Source organism: Leuciscus leuciscus, assembly GCF_965113295.1.
Source record: "Leuciscus leuciscus genome assembly, chromosome: 13".
NCBI lineage: Eukaryota > Metazoa > Chordata > Actinopteri > Cypriniformes > Leuciscidae > Leuciscus > Leuciscus leuciscus.
The window spans coordinates 26760598-26784296 of NC_138737.1; the positions used below are offsets into that span (position 1 = coordinate 26760598).

General features: G+C 36.3%; 1 protein-coding gene and 1 long non-coding RNA gene across 7 annotated transcripts in view; one reads left to right on the plus strand and one right to left on the minus strand.

The window, feature by feature from the left end:
• The window catches only part of sorbs3 (sorbin and SH3 domain containing 3), a 64247-nt gene extending 41552 nt beyond the window's left edge, over positions 1-22695 (minus strand). Inside the window, exon 1 of one of the 6 annotated variants that reach the window (XM_082187734.1) lies at positions 22526-22695. Coding sequence is in view for 4 of the 6 variants with exons in the window: in XM_082187737.1 (XP_082043863.1) it covers positions 20933-21136 (204 nt within the window). In the remaining 2 variants the exon portion in view is untranslated. Of the gene's footprint in view, positions 1-6788; positions 9019-20932; positions 22506-22525 lie in introns of those variants that run through there. The other 5 variants (XM_082187737.1, XM_082187736.1, XM_082187733.1 and 2 more) reach the window with 5 other exon arrangements.
• On the plus strand, positions 2231-4789 carry LOC309512295. Its single transcript, XR_014210943.1, has 4 exons — positions 2231-3124; positions 3615-3671; positions 4022-4094; positions 4185-4789. It is a non-coding gene; the product is annotated as an uncharacterized lncRNA (long non-coding RNA).
• Positions 22696-23699: the final 1004 nt, after the last annotated feature.

Below are 23699 nucleotides of genomic sequence, written 5' to 3' on the forward strand. Positions count from 1 at the left end.
TTGTGAACACCATTAAACTAAATTATTGAAAGCATTTACTAGCATTTTTGTCAAACCTTAAGTATGGTTTGGGCTTTAGAAACTAAGGCAAGAACACAGACAGAGACTAATTCTAACGACACATACTTGAAGTGGAAAAGTGTCATTTCAGTGCATAACATAATTGCAAAAATAATGATTGTTTTCAGACAGGTTTATTTTTAACACCCCTCACTTCTGCCATTGGTTGAAAAAACAGGTTGCTCCACCCCAAACACTTCATTGGCCAAGCTGTTGCTGTGCTAGGCTGTTTGGATGTTCAAGCAAACAATGTTTAGATAACACAGAAATGTCCAAACAAACAGTCCCTAACGAAACGAAGACAACCCATGCCACAAATGAGGGATATTGTAAGATGACAAAGTCCCCCTCTGGTGAAAATCAAGTTTTTAACGTTGTTAATATGTATATGTGGTGGTTTTTAACGTGCTTTAAGACAAACCATGTGCAAGTTCTTAAGTCAGCACCATTCCTGAATATTTTCTCTTTAAAACTGCAGTGAAAAAAAGACAGTCTCAAAAACGCAGTTTGAAATCGCTGGTGTTTCTGACATCACAAACTTCCTTGTAACCAATCAGGTCAATGTGCCGGCGGGCTTTAGCATATCATTAACAGCAAACTAGGAGGGGAGTCTTGAGAGATGCCAGGTTATCCCTGTATAATTTTTTGTTGATATGAAAAATCGGGTGGATTTAGCAATATAGCGGGTGTATGATGTACATTACAATGTTATAATGAACTACAGTATATGCCTTTATCCACTGACGTTCTGAGTTGTTCAAAGTGTTTCTGATGATTGTTAGAAGGCAGACTGAAATGGTGAATGGGAACATAGTTTGTGTAACATTAGCAACACATTATTAGCCGTTTGATAACATAGTCAAGCAAAAGGCTAATCATATTAATTACCGTTATGTGTCCGACGTTGTAAAGAGCGATACATTGTGTAGCGTTTACCTCAGTAAGTTGGCTGAGTGAATCTGTGAGTTGGCGTGGGTGGAGGCTGGGCTAATTAGCATATTCATAGATCCGCGTATACTAAATGAAGCAAGGGTGTAGAGTTGCATTCAAGCTATGTTAAGGCATGATGCTTTTTTTTCACCGGAAAAATTTTACAAATTTCATTTTGGGGATCAAAGATGAGTTTTAAAAGGATACAATTATTGACTATTTAAGACTTTAAGTTTACACTTTTCAAGGGAGTCAGCCAACAAATGGTCTCTGCATGCTGAAATAAGGGAAAGCTTTCTAAAATTAAAAATAACAAAAACAGCAGAACAAAGCAAAAGACCCCCTCATATATTTCATTGCTAACTTTTCTCCTCTCTCTCTTTTACAGGTCTTTCGCTCTTGACTTCTTGAAGAATGCAAGCGGACACCATACAAGGCTTTGCTGTGCGTCTGTTTACAATCTCCTGTTATTACATGATACACACATTAATCAGCAGCAGGTCCATCTGATCACCATGTATGGTCGTCCATCGTTCGACTCAGGAGGGATGGATCCCACAAACAATTTGATAGCGATGAGTCAACATGGGCTCCTCCACATGAACTCTATGCACCATCCAAAATCAACTACACTCTAAAGTGTGGAGACTGTGAAACCCCTGTTTGGACCTGTTGAAGATGATTCAAATCAGCAAGACGTCTCTTCGTAAAGAAAATGGCATTTTTTGTACCCTTGTGTATTTGTTGATCAAAGGCTGGGAAATGCCCCATACTATGAGGGTCCCCATAGAATGTCATGCTTATGTAAAGCACACGTGCACACACTCACGCACACACATACAATGTGAGAATATTCTCAGAGAGATCAGTGTGTGTTGCTTAGGTCGTTCTCATGGACCTGACAGGTTCAGAGGGGAGAAAGGAGACCCTTCCCTCCATGCTTTTGTCACTGGAACACACACTAATGGAGCTGACACTGAAGTTTGCACTCATTTGCCTTACAACGGTGAGAAACACCCAGAGAGACGTGTAATAATGCAGGACATATTCAATGAGATTAAGCTGTCAGTCACTGACTTGAGGAGCACTTTGGGAAAATATCTTTGACTAGCATTAACATGGGAATATGTGAGGTTGAGAAAAGCAGTCTGATTATACTAATTATACATTTATTTCAGTCTTAATATTAGCTTGATATCTTGATGTATTATATTCTATATCTTTAAGGCCAATACTATGCACTGTAAAAACTAAAGGAGCCTCAAATATCCTGTCGGATACTCAAGGAACTTCAAAATGTAATTTAGGTACCTCAAAGCTCTTTCTCCTATAGTAGGGTTACTGGAGGAGCATTGACAATCTTTGAGGTTCTTGCTGGAACTTATGGGATCCTTTAAGCACTTTGTATTTAGTTCAGAGGTTCTGGAGTCACCTTTTCATTACTATGAGACCTCGAAGTGCTTTGGGGGAAAATAGAGGAACTTGAATGCGATAAAAGGGTTATTGGAAGATCTTTTAACATTTAAGTGGTTCCTGGAAGATCTCTTATGTTAAAGCCAGCATCTGGAGGAACCCAATGGTTCAGTGAGGCCAGAATGAGATTATTATTATCCTATTATTATTATTATAGGCTACTTAAGTTTGATTCAGTATACATACCCAGGTGAAAAAGACGTACAATTAAAAATGTACTTGAGTGTGTTTTTAGTAGGCCTACAATACAAATATACTTTAATGCATTTTTAATACATTTAACAGTAGCCTACGTCTTTTTCACCTGGGTAGCTTACATTTATTTAGTATCTATAGGCCTATTTTATTGATTAATTTAAACCTTAAACAACAACACTAAATTATAATAATATTAATAATAAGAATTAATTAATTATTATTGAATAAATAATAGTAATAAAATAATAATTTTTACCTACTTCTTCATAAATTATTATTTGAAGAAGAAGAACTAGGAGGAGAAACGTTTTATTCTGTCACGAAACTGCTGCTATTCCTCTGCTGTCATCGCTTCAGTGATGCTCGCGCTGCTCGCGCGCAACAAAGCTCAGCTGATCGACGTCATCGGGTAACGGCTCCTCTCATCAAAGCTTCCGCCGTTTGTTCGGCTCTCCTTTACAAGGTTTGTAAACTCGCCAAATAAATATAAATACAGAGTCTACTCACTATATTCAAACACACATATATATATAAACTAAATTTATTATACATTACTACGTTACAGTGTTTACCACTCGTTTATTGCATAGTATCTGGTATGAAGGTTTTAGCCGCGATGCTAACTACGTTGATCTAACGTAAGTTAATGAACAAATGGAAATTATTGACTTATTGTCTTAGATTGATTTAGTCATTCAATTCAACATATTCTGTACAACTGTGTCTTCAAATTGCTGATAATAGCCTAACTAATTTAACTGATTCCTGTCCTCATTGGCGTTTGTTATGAATAACAAAAGCAGGTTAATATAGTTTGGTCTGTTTTTGTTTAGCCTAACTTTACTTAACGTTACTACAGGTGCCCTCATTCTCTCAAATACCATTTTAAAGCCATTTACTGGTCAATAAATATTATGTTGTGAATAATCAGCTTTGTTCTTTTGTTTCCCCAGAACAACCAGTACATTTCTAAAATAATCTGAACATTTCAGAGGCAACATTGAATTACAGTAAGTTACCTACACCGCATGCACGTACTTTATTACTGTGAACTTTCTCTGCGTGAAATTGTATTGTTTGACTGTGTACTTTTTTAATCAGTTATACTGAATTATAACTTCAAGTTTAGTCTTTTTCGACAAAAAAAAGGAAAAAGCTATTATATGGCTTCATAAGACTTACAACACAACCCATAACACATGAGTTGTGAACTCATTGATTATTTTTAGGATCTTTTCTGGGACATTTTTGGAGCTTAACCATTTTTACATAAATTGTTGCATTGAATTGAACTAGACAAGTGTACATAAGAATGGTGTGAATGAATTACAAAAAAATTTTATGCTTGTGTTTCATGCAGTGATATTGAATGGTGACGGGTTGCATTATGCCTGAGATCTGGTTTCGGGTTCCACAGACAGAAAGTCAAACAGGTTTGGAACGTCACAAGGCTGAGGAAATTATTTAAATTTCACAACTATCACTTTAATAACCTTACTAACAGTACATTTTGTACTTTGCAGGGATCTCGGTAAGCTGAAATACAAGTTTGATCAAGAATAAAAATCCTCCTGTAGACCTGAAAATCACTGAAGTGCCTGGACCATTCACCAGAAAAGAGGAAAAACAAACAGAAAAGGAAGCTGATGCACCTTTTCACTTTTCTAACTTGTTAAGTACCTCACGTGTCCCTTGTGAAGATTTTATAATTGATTGCATTTTATGTTGCAGTGAGTAAAGGTGCATCACATTTGTGAATTTCGTGAAATTACACAGGCAAAAAGGTCCATTGACCATTGTCAGCAGTGTAGCGATGTAATGTATGAAGCACCACACAAAATTGCTGATCGTGTGGATTCTTATTGAAATGACTGAATTCACCAGTGAACATTCACAGAACAACAGATCATTTTACTGCACCTTAACTCTGGAAAAATGGAAAATGTTTTCTGCTTGTTGTGACATAAGGAATACTGTTTCTGGGTCGAAGCCTCTACTTCTACTTCCTCTATCTTGTTTCTAGATATTGAGAATACTCAACAACCATTTATGGGAACTGTTGATTCAAGTCACACATTTAAGCTTTTCAAAAGCCATAGTGTACATTACAGTCTCAAGTCTCACGGCATCCCAGACTTCAACATTTTATGATTCCACATTTTATGGATAACTAACCATCTGAGATTTCGGAATAGAGATAAAGGTTAGGAGCATAATTTTCAGGAATATTACAGCACAATGCGTGTATATTAGCACTGTTTGTTGTTTGTTTTTGGCATCTGATAGAGCTTTTGGACTTGGAAACAGTGGCGTCAGACTTAAGTGAACTGAAACACATGTTTTAAAATTAAGTGAAGATGGACATTTTTAATTAGTCAAAATTTGAATTTTTTACATTGATTTATTACTTGGAACATGTTTTTTCCATGCATTTTGTTGAGATGTCTTTTCTTGTGTAGCCTATTGTATACACATGGTTGATTATTCATGTTACTTATGTATTATACTATTATATATTTTTTTTTGTGTATTCATTGATATTAATCTATTACTAGCTTTTTTTTTCAAGTGCATGGAAGTGTATTAAAATGGATCTAAAATATGTAATAAACAATTCTTATTTTGTATTTGGTTCAGTTTGTTTATTATAATAGAAGTTAATGGTGGTAACCATAGTAACAACATGAAATGAATTTAATACAAATAAAATAAAATTGAAATTTGGTTCCTGGAGGCACCCACAATGGTTCCACACAGTGCCTTATATAAGAGTTCCTCAGGAAACCTGTGTGGTTCCTCAGAGAACCGGCCCTTTTTAAAGGGTGCCTAGAGGATCTACAGACGGTTCCGCCGGTGTGGCAAAGTGAAGAACCCCAAAAGGTTCCTCCAGGCACCTTTTATTTTTACAGTGTGGATGCACAATATATTTGCAAATATGTCGGTTATCTGAGATCTTGTTTTTTTATCATTTCCCCCTTTTTACATTTATAAAAATGTTTGGTCATCTTACGCTCACTTAAAGTTGCAATGTAACACAATGTAAAGTTTTTTCTGTATTGTGATTTACATCCAAGTATCAGGTTATCGAAAAAGAAAAAGAAAATTTAGGACAGGGACTTGATTGGATGGAGACAAATATGAAAGCGAGGTTGAAGTCTATTGTAAGAAAGGGGAGGGGTTTAAGCAGACTAAATAAAGAAGTCTGTCATTTCACTGAAGATCGACATTTTATAATTGTTTATAATGTATATATATATACAGTATATTGGTACATATGAATATTTGGGTGAATATATGTTTCCATTTCATGCCAACTTTCAAATTAATTTTTAAAACACTGATAATTAAAATATAGCCTACTGTTAAATGTAATCTTGAGAAGATCTCAGAATGATAATCGTCTTTTCATACTGTACATTATAATACGCTATTGTGATGCTAAAGTTCACTTAAATTCATTACAATTTTAGTTTTCAGTGTTTTATTTTTAATTTATATAAAATAGTAGACTTTTAAATATCACCTTTTTTAATGGTTTATCCGCATCGTCCAGTCTTTCAATATAGGATAACATACACCAATTGCATTTTGTGCATCCAGAATGATTACATGATTTAATAACATTAAATCATTATATCAAACAGAACAAATGTACGAAATTATTTCATTTTAAATCGTAAATACAACAAACTCTGTACATGAACAGAATGCATTTAGGGTCAAACTGCAATAATCAAATGTCAATCAAACCACACCACTCTAAGCAGGAACAACTGTCTCAATAAGGTCCAGCCACTTGAAACCAAATTATTTCCAACATATAGGCTACATAGAAATATCATTGTAAGCACAGAACACCATACAGGACTTCACATTTTGGCTTTTCTACAACATTTACGCTCTTTTCCACTGCTTTGAAAACTCGCACCAAAGACCCTTAATCCTTCAAAGAGAGTTAAGAATAAACTTCAGAAGTAAAGCGGTCCACCAGTTCAACACAACCCTGCCAAAACTGAGCCAAAAAGAACTGCATGAATTAATGAGTTGGTTTACATTATCATTTTACTGTGTTTTACAATACTCACGCTAACAGGCTGATGGCTGTCAGATGGAAAAAATCAACTCACCGGTTTGTGTGGGTGTGTATGTGTGTGACACGCACAGATTTCCCAGGATGACACACACAATTCCCTACGTGCTGGTTGGTCTGCTTTGTAGAAGCAGCCTGCTCTTTCTGTACTTTTTCTCTCTTTTTGTCTGCTTTAAGGTCAGTTCTTTCTCTCTCTCCCTCACTGGTTTTTGCTCCCGTCTACTTAACCTCTGTTAATTCCCTCTCACATACTGACACACACATGCTCTCGATCTCTCGCTCTCTCTCTCTCTCGCTCTCTCTCTCACTCCACCACTACAGGACTTCCTGGTTGACAAGGGTTACTATGGTAACATACAGACTGTGTGCAGAGGCCTGGCTCACTTTTGGCTGCCTTCACTAAAGAGCATTTGAATAGGCAGTCAGCCTTTTGTGGCCATAAGGTGATATTTCACAGCACGGGGTTAAAGACTGGAGAATTCAAAGACCAGACCACATCCACCTCCTGACGTTTCTCCTCTCATTTCGCTCTATTCTGTCCTTCCTGTGCTCCCACCCCACTGTTTTTCTACGAGCCACTGCCTATGTGTGTCTGGCCATACATGGCCAACCAGAGGAGGACAGAAGTGACTAAGTGAAAAGTGAATTTATGCTTGAGAAATTTTTGAACAGAAAATAGACAAATAAACTCAAATAAGGCCAGAGGGCTTGAATTGAGAAACATGCCCAATTCTTAGATATGTCAAAAAAGTGTAAGATTTAGTCAAACTACGGGAAAACCTAACTTGTGAAAAAATAGGCCTACACTGAAATGTATTGAGTAACACTTATGTTGTACCATAGTTGCAATTTATTTGATCAAATGCAGTAAAAAACAGTAATATTGTGAAATATTATTACAATTCAAAAGAACTGATTTCTACTTCAATATATTATAAAATGTAATTAATTCCTGTAATGGGAAAGCTGAATTTTCAGTAGCCATTATTCCAGTCTTCATTGTCTCATGATCCTTCAGAAACCATTCTAATATGCTGATATGGTGCTCAAGAAACATATTTTATAGATGTTAACCTTATCATTATATAAAAGACTACTTAGACATTGTACATAGACATGTCCTGTCATCTTCTTAGGAACTGTGCTAAAAGATACTGAGGGTAATTGTGGATTATCACAGTACAGGTACAAAGTATGATTTGATTTACAAGACTTAAAGGGAAAGTTTACCCTAAAAATAAATTTAAGTCATAATTTACTCACCCTGGTGTTGTTATAATGCCGTATGCCCTTCTTTCTATGCCCTTCTAAATTGGCAGTACTATTTTACTTTATAGTAGGCCTAAGTCAAAAGTACCTTACCAGTAAGTCAATACAAAAACTTTATAAATGATATAATGACACCAATCTTTCTGCAATATAGTTCAAATCGGTACACGTTTAGGTTTGACTTACAGAAAATTGTCATCATATCATTATTATTAACAAGTATTTCTGTTAACTAGCTAAAAAAACAAAAATATGGACTCAGGGCTCAACACTAAGGATTTTTTCTTCTGGCCAGGTCAGATCAAGCAAAAACTAGCACTAGCCTAACTAATATAACGACAATAATAAACATAAAAGACAATAATAAAATAATAACAAATGCAATAGCACAAGTAAATACAAGAAAACTGTAGCACTTTATTTTACCGTCCTGTTCCCCATGTACATACTATGTACTTAATATAGCAGTTACAATAACTGGGTTATAATTAGGTACTAACCCTGAACCTATCCCTAAACCTAACCGTAACCCATGTAGTTAGCTTATATTATGAGGCTGGTTTCACTTTAAGACCTAATGCATAGATCCGTTATATTGACACACATCCGATATTTCCTTAACCGTTTTCGTTCACTTAAGACATAACCGACTGTGTTTACGTGGATACTCATCAAGACAGAGGCATTTTGACACAATTTTGTGTGTACTCACATGCCGTCTCAGAGGTGGCTTTCTGTGTGTGCGCACCGAAACAATTTACCACAGCGTGCGAATACCAAATGAAGTTACTTTCACGGCATCTCACACATGAATGGCTTAAAATCACTTCAATGTTTAAACTGATAAGACTTAAAAACACGTGAAAATTATCAACTTTCTTGAAGCAAAACTGAACTACTCTTACAGGTCACTTTATTTGACAAATTTAAATTGTGGGGTAACGCAGCGCTGTTTCTGAAAATTCTGTTTACTGTTACTACAAATAAAGCTCTTGTAAAAAGCTCAGATTTTGCTATGTAAGCCATTTGGCAAAATAGCATTGTCTCTGAGGCATCGTACAAACATGTTACTCACGGTAATGACAATAAGACTAACCGTGTTGAACTATATAAGGTCAGAATTTGCTATAACCTATACTGTAGCCTATTTTTCGGACTGTAAGTCACATTTTATCATGAAACACGCTGTGATTTATTCCAAAGTGACTCAGGCTTAAATAATGCATTAAACGTTAAATAATCTAAATGTTGACTTTCAAAAGTAGGCGCGCCAAGAAGGCTATTCTCTGTATTTTGGTACATTTTTGGTGTGCGCCAGAAAGATCTTGAAGGAGACAGAGAGGCGCTAAAGCAGCGCATCATGTTGTTTTATTTATTTTTCAATGGCATGATATTTTGTAGTCATTTTGAATGTACACAAATAAAAATATACATTTTACTGTTTCGAATGATGTCATTATCTGTATGACTATAAATAACAGAGTATTAAGTTATAATATCCCAGCAGTGGAACAAATCCAAGTGATGGCGCAGGCGCCTCGCGCTCTCACACAACATAGTATCAGTTCTGGCGTTGCTTCATATCGCAGACTGTTCATTATCAAAATAAAACACAGTCAACCAAACATATAAAAAGTCATTCTGCCTAATTTAATTGGTCTGTTGTACAATATAAAGGGCAAGCTGTGCCGCACAGTCCTACTTGTTATTCCAAACATTTCCCTTGCTGTGAAGACGCTGATTTAGCCTATAGGCCTACGTGTATATTGGGACTCGACTGAAGTATGAAGCCTTTTTATTTGTATTATAATATAATATATTAAAATACATAATCTTTTTTAGTTTTATGATGTAGGCCTTATGTGTTTTATTTTAATTAAAATGTATTATAATTTACATCTCAAAAGGATGCGCTTTGTGCATTCTCTGACATTACATTTATTTATTTCATTAATATTGAGTATCAATTGATGTCAAACAAAACTGTGTGTTATTTTCTCTGGCAACTAAACTTCCAAAATAAATAATAATAATAATAAATAAAAATAAAAATAAAAACTTCCAAAGCAAAGCCATTGTGCGTTCTCTCCGCACTCCGCAGCTTTTCCACACAGATTTTGAGAATTGGCCAGCTAAAAAAAATAGGCCAAAGAAGTAGACTAACAGCTAGTGTCCGGGAGATGCAAGATACATTCATATATGAAATAAACATAACTGATTTTGTCTACACCTAAATACATTTCCAAGGACCCCCTAATAATAACAGTGATTAAGGCCAAATGTGGGTGGGGGTAATGAACACAATAAGTTTGTTTGTTTTTTGCCCAAATGGTCAAGTCAAGTCAAGTCAAGTCAAGTATATTTGTATAGCGCTTTTCACAATACAGATTGTATCAAAGCAGCTTCACAGTATTAAATTAAAATAATACAACAAGGTTTGTTTCAAGTGGAATTTATTGATTGATAAAATTAAATTAAATATCCCCAAAATATCCCCAACTGAGCAAGCCAAAGGCAACAGTGGCAAGGAACCGAAAAACTCCATCAAGTGACCTAATGGTGTCCTAAAACTCCATCAGGTGACCTAATGGAGAAAAAAAAAACTTGGGAGAACCCAGGCTCAGTCGGGGGCAAGTTCTCCTCTGGCATTTATGAGCTAGAGGCCGGATTGTAGTTTGAACTGTAAGATTAAAAATATTATATGAATGCCTGGCTGAAGAGATGCGACTTTAATCTAGTTTTAAACTGGGAGAGCGAGTCTGAGCAACGAACAGTATCAAGAAGACTATTCCAGAATTTTGGAGCCAAATTTGAAAATGCTCTCCCTCCTTTGGTGGTTCTGGATATCCTAGGTATGACCAAAAGCCTTGAATTTAGTGATCTTAAAGAGCGCGATGGATTATAGGGCGATAGAAGATCCGTTAAATAGACTGGAGCTAAGCCGTTTAGGGCTTTATAAGTCAGTAGCAATACCTTGTAATTAATACGGAACTTTATAGGTAACCAATGCAGTGATCATATTTTCTTGATCTAGTAAGAACTCTAGCGGCGGCATTTTGGACTAACTGTAGCTTGTTTATTGAGGATGCAGGACAACCAGCTAATAAAGCATTACAGTAATCTAGTCTCGAGGTCATGAATGCATGAACTAACTTTTCTGCATCAGAAACTGATAGCATATTACGTAGCTTAGCAATGTTTCTAAGGTGGAAAAAGGCTGTTTTTGTAACATATGAAATATGATTTTCAAAAGACAGGTTGCAATCGAGTATAACACCCAGGGCCCGTATTCATAAAGATTCTAAGAATCCTCTCAGAAAACTCTTAATTTAGCTTAAAAACTTTTACGTAGGAGTCTTAGCTTAAGAGCAATTCGGGACCGATCTGAGAGCAACTCTGAGTAAGGAAAAGACAAAAACTTTCATCTTAGTAAGGAGGCGGGGTTGACCCCGTTGCTATGTATGACACAATCTTTTGACGACTGTGATTGGTTGGTTGTCCAAGAAGGGGAAAAAAAGTGATTTTAAGTACAGGGGCTATTCTAAGCCTTCACTTTGAAATTACATGCGTAATTGTTCCTATTTGACCGTTCTCACACACACACACATTATATTATGTGTATATAAATCCTTTTTATTTTTATTTACCATGCTGTTAATTTCCTATAAGGTATTTGCTTGGCTTAGAATGATAAAAATTGTTCCACTCTTTCCAATTACACTGATTGCTGGCATGTCTATTTAAGTGGTGGTTTGAATGTTGGTTTTAATGTATCAAACATGGAATTTTCCCAGTTGCCAAATATCGTAATGTAGTGATTACTTTCATTTCTGGCGCTATGGCATATGCGCTGTATCGGAGATATTAGCGTGTCTCTAATAAGATCAGTCACAAACATGATCCCTGCACGATCTAATCTATAGCGTCTTATTAACTCACTGTTATTCATTGTCTGCAACACATTTCTTCTCCCTCTTCGTCTTTCTGCCATTTTCTCCTCTGCTAAAGAAGCTCTTAAGCCTCTTAAAAGTCCTCGTCCGTGCTCCTAACAATTTTGACCTTAAGACCTCTTTTAAGGGTTAAGATGCTTTCTGAATTACTTTTTTCTTTACTAGGATTTTTTCTTTAATTTTAAGAGTAAACGCCCACATTTCGAAGAATTTTCTTAGAATTTTGTCACTAGGAGCTACTCTTTGCATTAAGATTCTTTATGAATACGGGCCCTGGGCCCGTATTCATAAAGATTCTAAGAATCCTCTAAGAAAACTCTTAATTTAGCTTAAAAACTTTTACGTAGGAGTCTTAGCTTAAAAGCGATTCGGGACCGATCTGAGAGCAACTCTGAGTAAGGAAAAGACAAAAACTTTCATCTTAGTGAGGAGGCGGGGTTGACCCCGTTGCTATGTATGACACAATCTTTTGAAGACTGTGATTGGTTGGTTGTCCAAGAAGAAGAAAAAAAAAAAGTGATTTTAAGTATAGGGTCTATTCTAAGCCTTCCCTTTGAAATTACATGCGTAATTTTTCCTATTTGACCGTTCTCACACACACACACACACACATTTTATATGTGTATATAAATCCTTTTTTTTTTTTTTACCATGCTGTTAATTTCCTATAAGGTATTTGATTGGCTTAGAATGATAAAAAAATTTCCACTCTTTCCAATTACACTGATTGCTGGCATGTCTATTTAAGTGGTGGTTTGAATGTTGGTTTTAATGTATCAAACATGGAATTTTCCCAGTTGCCAAATATCGTAATGTAGTGATTACTTTCATTTCTGGCGCTGTGCTGTATCAGAGATGTTAGCGTGTCTCCAATAAGATCAGTCACAAACATGATCCCTGCACGATCTAATCTATAGCGTCTTATTAACTCACTGTTATTCATTGTCTGCAACACATTTCTTCTCCCTCTTCGTCTTTCTGTCATTTTCTCCTCTGCTAAAGAAACTCTTAAGCCTCTTAAAAGTCCTCGTCCGTGCTCCTAACAATTTTGAGCTTAAGACCTCTTTTAAGGGTTAAGATGCTTTCTGAATTACTTTTTTCTTTACTAGGATTTTTTCTTTAATTTTAAGAGTAAACGCCCACATTTCTAAGAATTTTCTTAGAATTTTGTCACTAGGAGCTACTCTTTGCATTAAGATTCTTTATGAATACGGGCCCAGGTCTTTTACTGTAGAGGATAAAGTAACAGGACATCCTATGATGTTAAAGTTGTATTGTGTGAGGTTTTGTGGGCGGTTTTTTGAACCGATAAGTATTACCTCTGTCTTGTCTGGATTTAATAAAAGAAAATTACGCGTCATCCAATCTTTTATATCTTTAACACACTCTGTCAATTTGGAAAATTTAGCGTTTTCATCCGGCCGTGATGAAATATATATTTGAGTGTCATCAGCATAACAATGGAAACTAATTCCATGTTTCCTTATAATATTTCCAAGTGGCATCATATATATTGAGAATAACAGAGGGCCTAACACAGATCCCTGCGGCACTCCATAGTTTACTGGAGTTATGTGGTCTCCACTCTATGCATTTTGTAATAATACAGCAACATTTTTTAACTGACCGTATTTGCCAGAAAATAAGTCACACCGGATCATGTTGAGAGAGAAACACGCGCACGTCAAATCGTCATAAAAAACGCATTTTAATATTAGCCTATTCAGCAATAGTGTATAAGACCTATAAATAAAATACAACATTTACATGATAAACACTATTAACATGTAGGCTATGTGTAGCCTATTTTACTTTCCCTTACTGTATGACAAATCCTTAAATGAATGCAGAAAACAACAAGAATGAAAAATAAGTAGCCATGTATAATAAATTAATATATAGGCAACATAGCCTATAAAAATAGCCCATATTGTGTCCTTTATTACAAACAACATTTAGCCTATTTTAAACACCAAGCCTAAACAAAGGTATTTAAATCGAAACGGCCGCGCATCTCTCATTCAGTCAAAAGTTTTCATATTTTCAATGTAACATGTGGATGCTAACTATTAATATAAAGAAGGCTTCATACTTCAGTCGAGTCCCAATATACACGTATAGGCTAAATCAGCGTCTTCACAGCAAGGGAAATGTTTGGAATAACAAGTAGGACTGTTCGGAACAGCTTAATTGCCCTTTATATTGTACAACAGACCAATTAAATTAGGCAGATGAAGCAACGCCAGAACTGATACTATGTTGTGTGAGAGCGCGAGGCGCCTGCGCCATCACTTGGATTTGTTCCACTGCTGGGATATTATAACTTAATACTCTGTTACAGATAATGACATCATTCGAAACAGTAAAATGTATATTTTTATTTGTGTACATTCAAAATGACTACAAAATATCATGCCATTGAAAAATAAATAAAACAACATGATGCGCTGCTTTAGCGCCTCTCGGTCTCCTTCAAGATCTTTCTGGCGCACACCAAAAATGTACCAAAATACAGAGAATAGCCTTCTTGGCGCGCCTACTTTTGAAAGTCAACATTTAGATTATTTAACGTTTAATGCATTATTTAAGCCTGAGTCACTTTGGAATAAATCACAGCGTGTTTCATGATAAAATGTGACTTACAGTCCGAAAAATAGGCTACAGTATAGGTTATAGCAAATTCTGACCAACTGCTGGTCTAGGCTCTTCTGTTGTGCCGAGCCATTCGTAAGTCTAGTTGTTTGATGAGAAAATGAAATGTAGCCTAGTTGCAATACACGCGTTAAGTTTTGTAAGCTCCGTGCAACTGCAGCAGCGGAGCACTATTATTACTAGAATATTAGAAATCTAATACTCAAGCTGTTTTCTCATTTTTCTACTCTTAATATTAAATTTAAAAAACGACTGAACGAAAGATACACGGATTATCTTGAACCACCACCACGTTTGCGGCAGAAAACTACTGCAGTGCATGAATATTTGCAGTATAAGAATTCAGAACAAAAAAACTATCTGTTTGAAAATACATGTCTATAAAATTCAGCCATAAAAACATTTCAATTTGTTAAATTTCAAATGTTCAATATTCGTAAAAAAAAAAAATCAAATTCAGAACTATTTACTACCACCTAAAATTCTATTTTGTTAGATTTCACTTGTAAATAATTCAAATTTACACAATTCAAATTCAAATCATATTGTCATATTTTAAGCTCCATAGAAATCAAGGGTAGCACGGATATGATGTCATTGACAGGCGATGCAATGACAGGGTCCGTTACACTGTTTAAAATCGCTGATTTCTATGGATTTAAACATTGTTAGAAACATTTGGGATAATGTAGACAACAAGACAACAAATATATTTAAGTTTTTTTGTGGTTTTTGGATATTTTAATCCAAAATATCTTACATGTAAACATTTCCCCCCCGGTTGCTCTGCTCCCGGGAGTTCAGGAGAGAGTTTGCCAGGACAAGGTTCATCTGCTACCATAGCCCCGTTCGGGCCAAACAAGTATTGTTCTCAGACCTGATGTCTCTCCTGGATGGCTCTCCATGGGAGATTTCCATCAGGAGGGATCTTCTGTCTCAAGCTGATGGTGCCCCATTTGGGTGCCCCATTTATCACCCCTGACTGGAGATATAGATCTCCATCTGTGGGTTTGCCCCTGAAGGGACCAAATCTTGAACTCTGGTCTCTCAACCAAGGTTGTTGAGACCATTCTAAACTCTACAAACCTCTACCTCCCCTCCATGAGGAAACTGCATTGAAGTAGAGTCAGTTTCAACCGGAGATTTGTCCATTGTATTGGAGGGTTTGTCTATGGCACCATTTGAGTCTTTTGAGTCAGCTTCAGAGAAATGTCTGAGTCCTCTTAATATGGTGTTCTTACTTGCAATTACTTCACTGAAAAGGGTAGGAGATCTGCAGGCCCTGTCTGTTGCTTCCTGCTGCCTAGAGTTTGCTCCCGGCATGGTAAAAGCTTTTCTTTACCCTAGACCGGGTTATGTGCCTAAAGTGCCTACAAATGTAACACACTTATGTTTTGCAGGCTTTTTATCCTCCTCCTTTTCAGATGGAGGACCAAGAGAAGCTCAGTTTGCTTTGCACTTAATTGTTACATCCACTGCTCATCTCAGTGATGTAAATATGATCAATTGTTGGTCTGATTTGGTTCACCCAAACGGGGCTCCTTGGCATCTAAGCAAAGAATAAGCAAGTGGATTGTAGATTGTAGATCTCTCTGGCTTTTAGGCGTGTGGTCTTCTCTAGTCATAAGAGCCCACTCTACGAGAAGTATGGCTCCCTCTATGGCATTATTATAAGGGGTTTCCCTTCAAGAGGTTTGTGATGCGGTAGGCTGGTCCTCTCCACATGCCTTCATCAGATTTTATAGCCAGGATATAGAGTTCACGGCAAGATCTCAAATTCTTGTGACTTAAGTTTGTGGTCATTATGATTCACTCTTGGACAGGCATTTGTTCAGTATGGCGTAGTGGGTATGAACATTCCCTTTGTGCTAACATTCTGATGCAGCATTGAGTTCCCTCAAAAGGGAACGTCTCAGTAACAATTGTAGAAGGGAACAAGAAACTGTGTTGTTTTGCCATAACTTCCTGCATACCTGAGAGTGATCTACTTCAGCCAATACTTTATAGCTTCAACGTTGCACCGTCATCCGTCCCAGTACAATGTCTCGCCAATGAGACTGGAGTGATTTCACACGTGCTTCAGATGCAGTTAGGCAGAAGTGTTCCAATAGCATCAACATTCTGATGCAGTGCTGAGTTCCCTTCTCAGGGTTACAGTCGTAACGAGATGTTTTTACGTTATCATATCATCATTCATAAGTAGTAATTTATCGTATTGATCTGAAGTCTCAGTGGAGCAACTTTCAAGAGCACAACAGTGATTGTTCTTCAATCCCCCCTTGTGGAGTTCAAACCTACAATCAGGTCTTTAACCACTAAGCCACACCACCATCATAAAAAGCAACAAAACGATAATAAAATGTATCGGGCCTTAGTTCTGTGTGTGGTTTTTTATGAATTTTAAAGAGTGAATTCTTGATTACCTGAACTCGTTTATGCATGTGTGGCATTTTCCATTGCTGGCTTTTTTCCACTGGATCTTGGGAAGCCAGCTCGTTCTTAATAATTCATTGGTTTGGCTCAGTAGGGCAAACCAGTCTTAAATGGTATAGTCTTACAGTGTGTGTGTGTGTGTGTGTGTGTGTTGTGTGTTGTGTGTTGTGTGTGTGTGTGTGTGTGTGTACAGCAACCAGATTATTGCAAAACAGAGGAGAGAAGAAAATACATTTCACAACTGACAGTTTAAACAGGAGAATGCATGAGGTGAGACCAGACGAGAGGAAAGGAGAATACAGAGGTCTTATACTGGAATGAAAGTTCAGCGTGAGACTGAGGAAAGAGAAATAAACCATTGAGAGGGCAGAGAAGAGTGAGTGATGAACTATAGAGGAGAGAGGGCTTAATAAATGAGAGGCATGTTATTAATGGCCGGTCTCCTGCAGCGAGCAGATATTTTTGTCTGCCAGTATGGTGATCACTGGACCGAAAGAAACCTCATCATAACCTGATAAACAATCTACCATTATTTTTCAGTTCTGTACTAAACATACAGATAAACCTCATTTAAAGAAAGAAAGCACATAAAAGGCCTTTAAACCAGGCATTTGTGGAAAAATTTCATTTGCATTAAAAAAGCACAATACTTCAACCAAAGCCAATGTTAAGCAGCTAAAGTTCATTTACTGTTTCAGAGTCCCACCTATATTTAATGTATCAAGAAAAAGTTAACTGTAATGAGCATTACAGTAAAGTACATGGCTTTGTAGATCAATAATGACAATACGAATGAAATGTTAAAAGTACACTACCGTTCAAAAGTTTGGGGTTCGGTACGATTTTTTATTTAATACTTTTATTAATACTTTTATTCAGCAAGGATGTTTTAAATTAATTAAAAGTGCCAGCAGAGACATTTAATATTACAAAATATTTATATTTCAAATAAATGCTGTTTATCAAAAGAATCCTGAAAGAAAATGCATCATGGTTTCCACAAAAACTATTAAGCAGCACAACCCTTTTCAACATTAATGATATAAAAAAATGTTTCTTGAGCACCAAATGAGCAAATTCAGCTGTGCCATTACACAAATAAAATATATTTTCAGATATATTCAAATAAAAAACTGTTATTTTAAGTTGTAATAATATTTCACAACATTACTGTTTTATTTACTGTATCTTTGATCAAATAACTTCACCCTTTGTGAATATAAGATTCTTCTTTCAAAAATATTACAAATCTTACCCATCTCAAATTTTTTAACAGTAAAGTAAATGCATTAATATAGTACTATACACGTTATTACAGACTTATACAATGCATTTTATATAATAAAACAGGGGGTTTTCTGCTATGTCTCTGATGGGTCCTTGGCCTAAAAAAGATTGTCAACCCCTACTTTAAACAACATCCCAAACAAGCACAAATCCTTCTCTAAAATGAAACTACACTCTGAAATGGCTATGATTTGTCAACTACTTCTACACTAAATTATAGAGTAAACATGTTGCACCAATACTGACAAAATATAACCAAGGGCTTAAGAGATACTGTGAATGGCAGCTAACCACTGCTGATTAACAGCATGACTGGCATGACTCAACGTTGCGTAAGAGGAAACTAAGTTCACCACGATGGTAAATATTTACTCTTGACAAGTCTCAGACCGCACTGCTGAAATATAACACTCAATTAAAATGGATTGATTGCTTTGTGACCTCAACATTTGAATGTTCTGGAACAAGGGGAGGCTACTGTGCATAAAATGTGCAAGATACTAAAACAAGTGCAAGAACTACAGCCTATACCAATCAAATTCAAGCAGCCTCAAATCTATGAAACGACAACAGCAACAGACAATGCTCCAGATAGCACATCCATCTGATGCTTCAATAGACACAGACTTCAGTGGAGACATGGACTGGTTTAGCGTAGGGAAAACAAATCATGGTTATAGTTACCCCATTTATGAGGAAAAAGAAGAGAAATATCAGCAGCTTTTGGACATGTACTGTAGCATAATCACACCTCAGGCGACCACAGTTCAAATCCAAGCTCATGGTCCTCTCTCTTCATTTCACCTCCTGTCCAACATATATGCTATTCTATCTAAAAAATAAAAGAAATAAAAAACTATTTTTTTCAACAGATGAATGATAATTACATGATTGTGTGATAATTGAAAATTATGTTTATAAAATGACACCACAGGAGATGATTATCCCTGGCAAAATTATCGTGTTAGGTGCTCAGTGTTATTTTATTATTATTTACTGTACAGTATAATATTATTTATTAATATTTAAAATTAGCTTTCAGATATCAGTTGTCATTTTAATTTTAGGCAAATAATTCGTATTTTTGTTGTGCTTTTTTGTTTAGTTTTTTTTTTTACATAATTCTATTTAGCTTTGGTTTATTTTATTTCAGATTTAGTTTTATTAATTTGAGCAATTAAAAAATTTGTATTTCCATTGCCAGCATTTCTAATTTTCATTTAAGTTTTGTATCTTATATTTATACAAAGTTCTGTCATTAAACTCTAGATGCCGCAGGCTGAGAGGTGATTAACTCAATATACTTGAAATCCACATTGTTCTCTATAGGGCACAGCTGATTGGTTTCTGCTGTATCAGTAGCCAATGAGCTGCTTGCTGCTCAACTTTCAAGTACTGGTCAGCAACTGCCCATAGAAGTTTGCAACGCCCTTTTAGAAGCCCTCCACCTTCCCCAGAACCACCTGTAGAGATCTGCTACGGGTAATTCATGTATGCTATTTTACAGCTGCAGCATGTCATGCTTGCTCACAGCAGTGTGTCATGTATGTATCGGCAGTAGCAAGTCCCGTACTTGCTCTGCAGCAGCAGCAATAACAGCAGCAGTGTAGCAGATCTATTCCGCCAAGACCAAACATATCAACATTGTCATATGTTGAAACATGATGGTTGTCATGACAATTTTTTTTTTTTTTTATATATAATAGTCATATATGTTTATTTAAATTTTAATGAAAACTATTTTTAAAAGTTTCAGTTTTAATTAACAGTAACAAGGGTTTCGCTGTAAAAAGTCATTTTCTGGCACTTATCTATTTCCCATTTAATTACTTTTCACTTTTATCTTAAAAAAAAGTCAAACCAAGTTCTGACATGCACATGTTGAGATCCTGTCACTGACTGTCTTCTTTTAGCATCCAATTCACTGGCAAAAAATAAGTTCTGCATTTTGACGTAAAAAAAAAAAAAACTTCTTTTAAACCAGAAATATTGAAAATATCTGGTCATTTTTCCTTAAATGAGTACATTTGTTTTCCCCCACATTGTGGACAAGGCCTCCTTGCCAACTGTATCTACCTTATGAATAAATTACCGTTGTCAACCTGTCACACGGGGAAGTAGTAGACTATGACAGGAAACACAGTCTGACAGGAATCTAGCAGATCAGGCTCAACAGCTTCTCATGGGACAACACCTCTGACAGCAAATTATAATATTACAACTTCAGAGAACTGGATGTTCTCTTTGCATTCACATTGTCGCTGACCCAAGTGGATCAGTTTTTGGTCAACATTAGTACCAATCACTTTAGCAGAATAAGATGTCTTACAGGCTACTAAGCGAAATTACCAGCCAATTCACACAAAGTACCAACATTTGATGGCTGGTGGGTGTGAATTTCACTCCCTGGGTGTAAACCGTCAAGCATGCGTCTCCACAAATGTTACAGCAAGAAGGAAAGTGACAGAAAAGTTTATAGGTGTTTCATATTCAAGATCACCTAAATATTTACTTCAAAACAGAACAGAAGCATACTGTTGAGTAAAAGAGAGTCATGAAGTTTGAAGAGAATTGAAAGAGGCGTATTTACCGTGAGGAGATGTTTCCCTGGAATGAGTAGCACAGAAAGAAGCAGAGAGAGGGAACAGATTACAGCCAGCCTTTTGCTGGGAGGGCGTTTGCAATTTACTCCGATTCTGTGACTCAGCCTTTGTGTGTGTGTGTGTGTATGTGTGTGTGTGTGTGTGTGTGTGTGTGTGTGTGTAATACACCATTCTGGGCAAGCCAGGATCATACATGAAACTCTCTGTGCCTAACGAGTCCAAAGCTCCGTAATAGTTTCCATCCCATACTCACATACACATACATATACACACACATGCACAGCTGGAAATAATAGAAAGTCCCATGCAGACTGAGGAGAAACACCCTCTTGTGTGTTAAAATCAAAAGAACAAATGAGTGCATTTCCCTTCCCACACACACAGACGGCATGTTTGATCTGCAAATACATCAGCTCATTGTTTACTGGAGGACAGATCATCACTTTCTCTCTCTCTCTGACATACAATTATCTCATGCCTTCATGTCTTTTCTGTCATTCAACCGAACACAGCCTTGGGGCTTCCTTTTTTTCCAGTCATACTGTCAGTGCCTGAGATGAAGATGTGCCCTCTTCTAGAGCATGATATGAGACAATCAAATAACATCCCGATGTCCTTCCAGTTCAGCCACGCAACATGCTTTCTGACTATTTCCACAGGCAATGAGGTTTAGTGACCACTTATGTCCATTAAATTAGAGGATACTTAAACTACTGGGCTGACCGGCTAAAATGAGACACCCTATATTAACATCAACCTAAAAAACACATTTCAAATTACTGTCTATGGTTGCATAAAGAGAAAATCTTGACATCCGCCTGCTTTCTTTGAAGTGGCAATGTTCAATTCATGAATGAGACGGTTCTTTTCATTGAACTCAATAATCAATAATCCATTCGCAGTTGGAAGATTATCAGTAAAGATCTTAAGTGTTATTCATTTACTTATGAAGGTAAACAATGACGAATTATTTTTTGTTGTTGTTGAACAATTCCTTTTAGGTTGTAAAAATATTCCACTAGAAATAATGTTTAAACCAGCACTGATATACACAAAATGAGTAATCAGCATATGGTGATGTTAAAACATGCCTCTTGATGAGTTTTGTACAAATGTGGATAGAGCTGAGGTTAACTGTAAAATTGAGCATAAACTGTAAAACAATGACAGCTTTGCTTTTTATTCTGAGAACTTGTTGGAAATAATTCTTTGGAAACGAATTATTACACACAGTGACTCATTAAAAGTAATGTTTTGTAATGCACACTTCTGAAGAACCCTTTATCATAGTCTTATTTCAGGTAAAGGCGGTTTGACGTGGATGAGATCATTCATCCTTATTTACCTAAACCACCTTCCTTTCCTTATATCTCTGATATCTCACAACAGTATGTAATGAGTGGTTGAATGAGTCACAAAAAGACTGTCATTCAAATGAATGAAGAGTCATTCAAGATGGGAAATTACTGCAACTATATAGTTGCACTTTTGAATGGTAGTTTACAGTAAATCAACCATTGTAAGACATTAAGAGCAAAAATACTGGAGGAACTGTTTAGTAGTGAGCCGAGGACACCTACCGTGCTGCACGTCTGCTGATGATGAGGATGTTTGTTTTCTTCATCAAGCTGAGCAGCCTTTAAGTGCAATCTTCAGTTCACTCAGAGACGTTCTCTATACCCCCACTCGGCTTTGACTCAATGGCTTAGTAAGTCCTTCCTCACTTCTTTTCTTCTTCCTCAAGCTCTGTTCTGCCATCCAAAATAAATATTTAACAGTCAGATAACGTGATCAACAACCAAAGGTCACATACTACTCACTACGCCATTCTCCTCCCCCTATTTTTTTTATGAATTTCCCACTGGTATAATTCGATTTCTGGGGTGTTACTGTAAATGTAATTTAAAGCTGATAACCAACTCATTGGACTCAGTGCCCACTGCACAAGCCAACTGGACCAAGTTATAGAGGGGTGCATGTATGACATCAGAACCTGGAAGACTAATTCGCCAATGGCTCCTTTAAGATTTTCCTATGGGGTTTCATTATAGGTTTTTCGGTTTATGTGTAAAATAAAGCCTGTGGTAAACATAAACATTTTGTTCTACAACGTAAATTTACACACACACATAGTGAAAATTCAATTTTGATGCATTTTTCAAAACGTACTTTTTAAATAAGTAAACAGATAAGACAGCTTGGGGAGTGAGTGTGTGCAGTGTGCTGTATGTTGTAAAACAAAACGTCAAAGTATCGTCAAGTTATGTTTACCACAGGCTTTATTTTACTCATATATAAAAAACATTATAAAACTCAATAGGAAAATCTCAAAGGAATTAGCAGCAAATGAATTAGTCTTCCAGGTTCTGATGTCATACCCGCACCACTCTATACAAGAAAAAGTACAAAAGATTTCCATTAGAATTAAGTAAATATTTTGCTTCATTTAAGGCCACTGTATAATGACCCTCTGTGAATTTCAGATTCATTCTGATGATCTGATGTACCCAACAGAGAAAGTAGCAGGACGAACCGTAGAACACTTCTGTCGCAACTGCATTTCTTGACATTAAAAAATCTTGGCTGTAAAAAAGCTAATGAACACTTCTGCCATTATTGCCCAGTAAAAAAAAAAAACATAGTTCATTGAACATATGCCATTGCTTATATTTAATTTAGCAAAGACATTTTCCAATTGTGGGGCATGTTGTTGTGACACTATGCAAGTTGTCACGATGGCACAATGGCCATTAA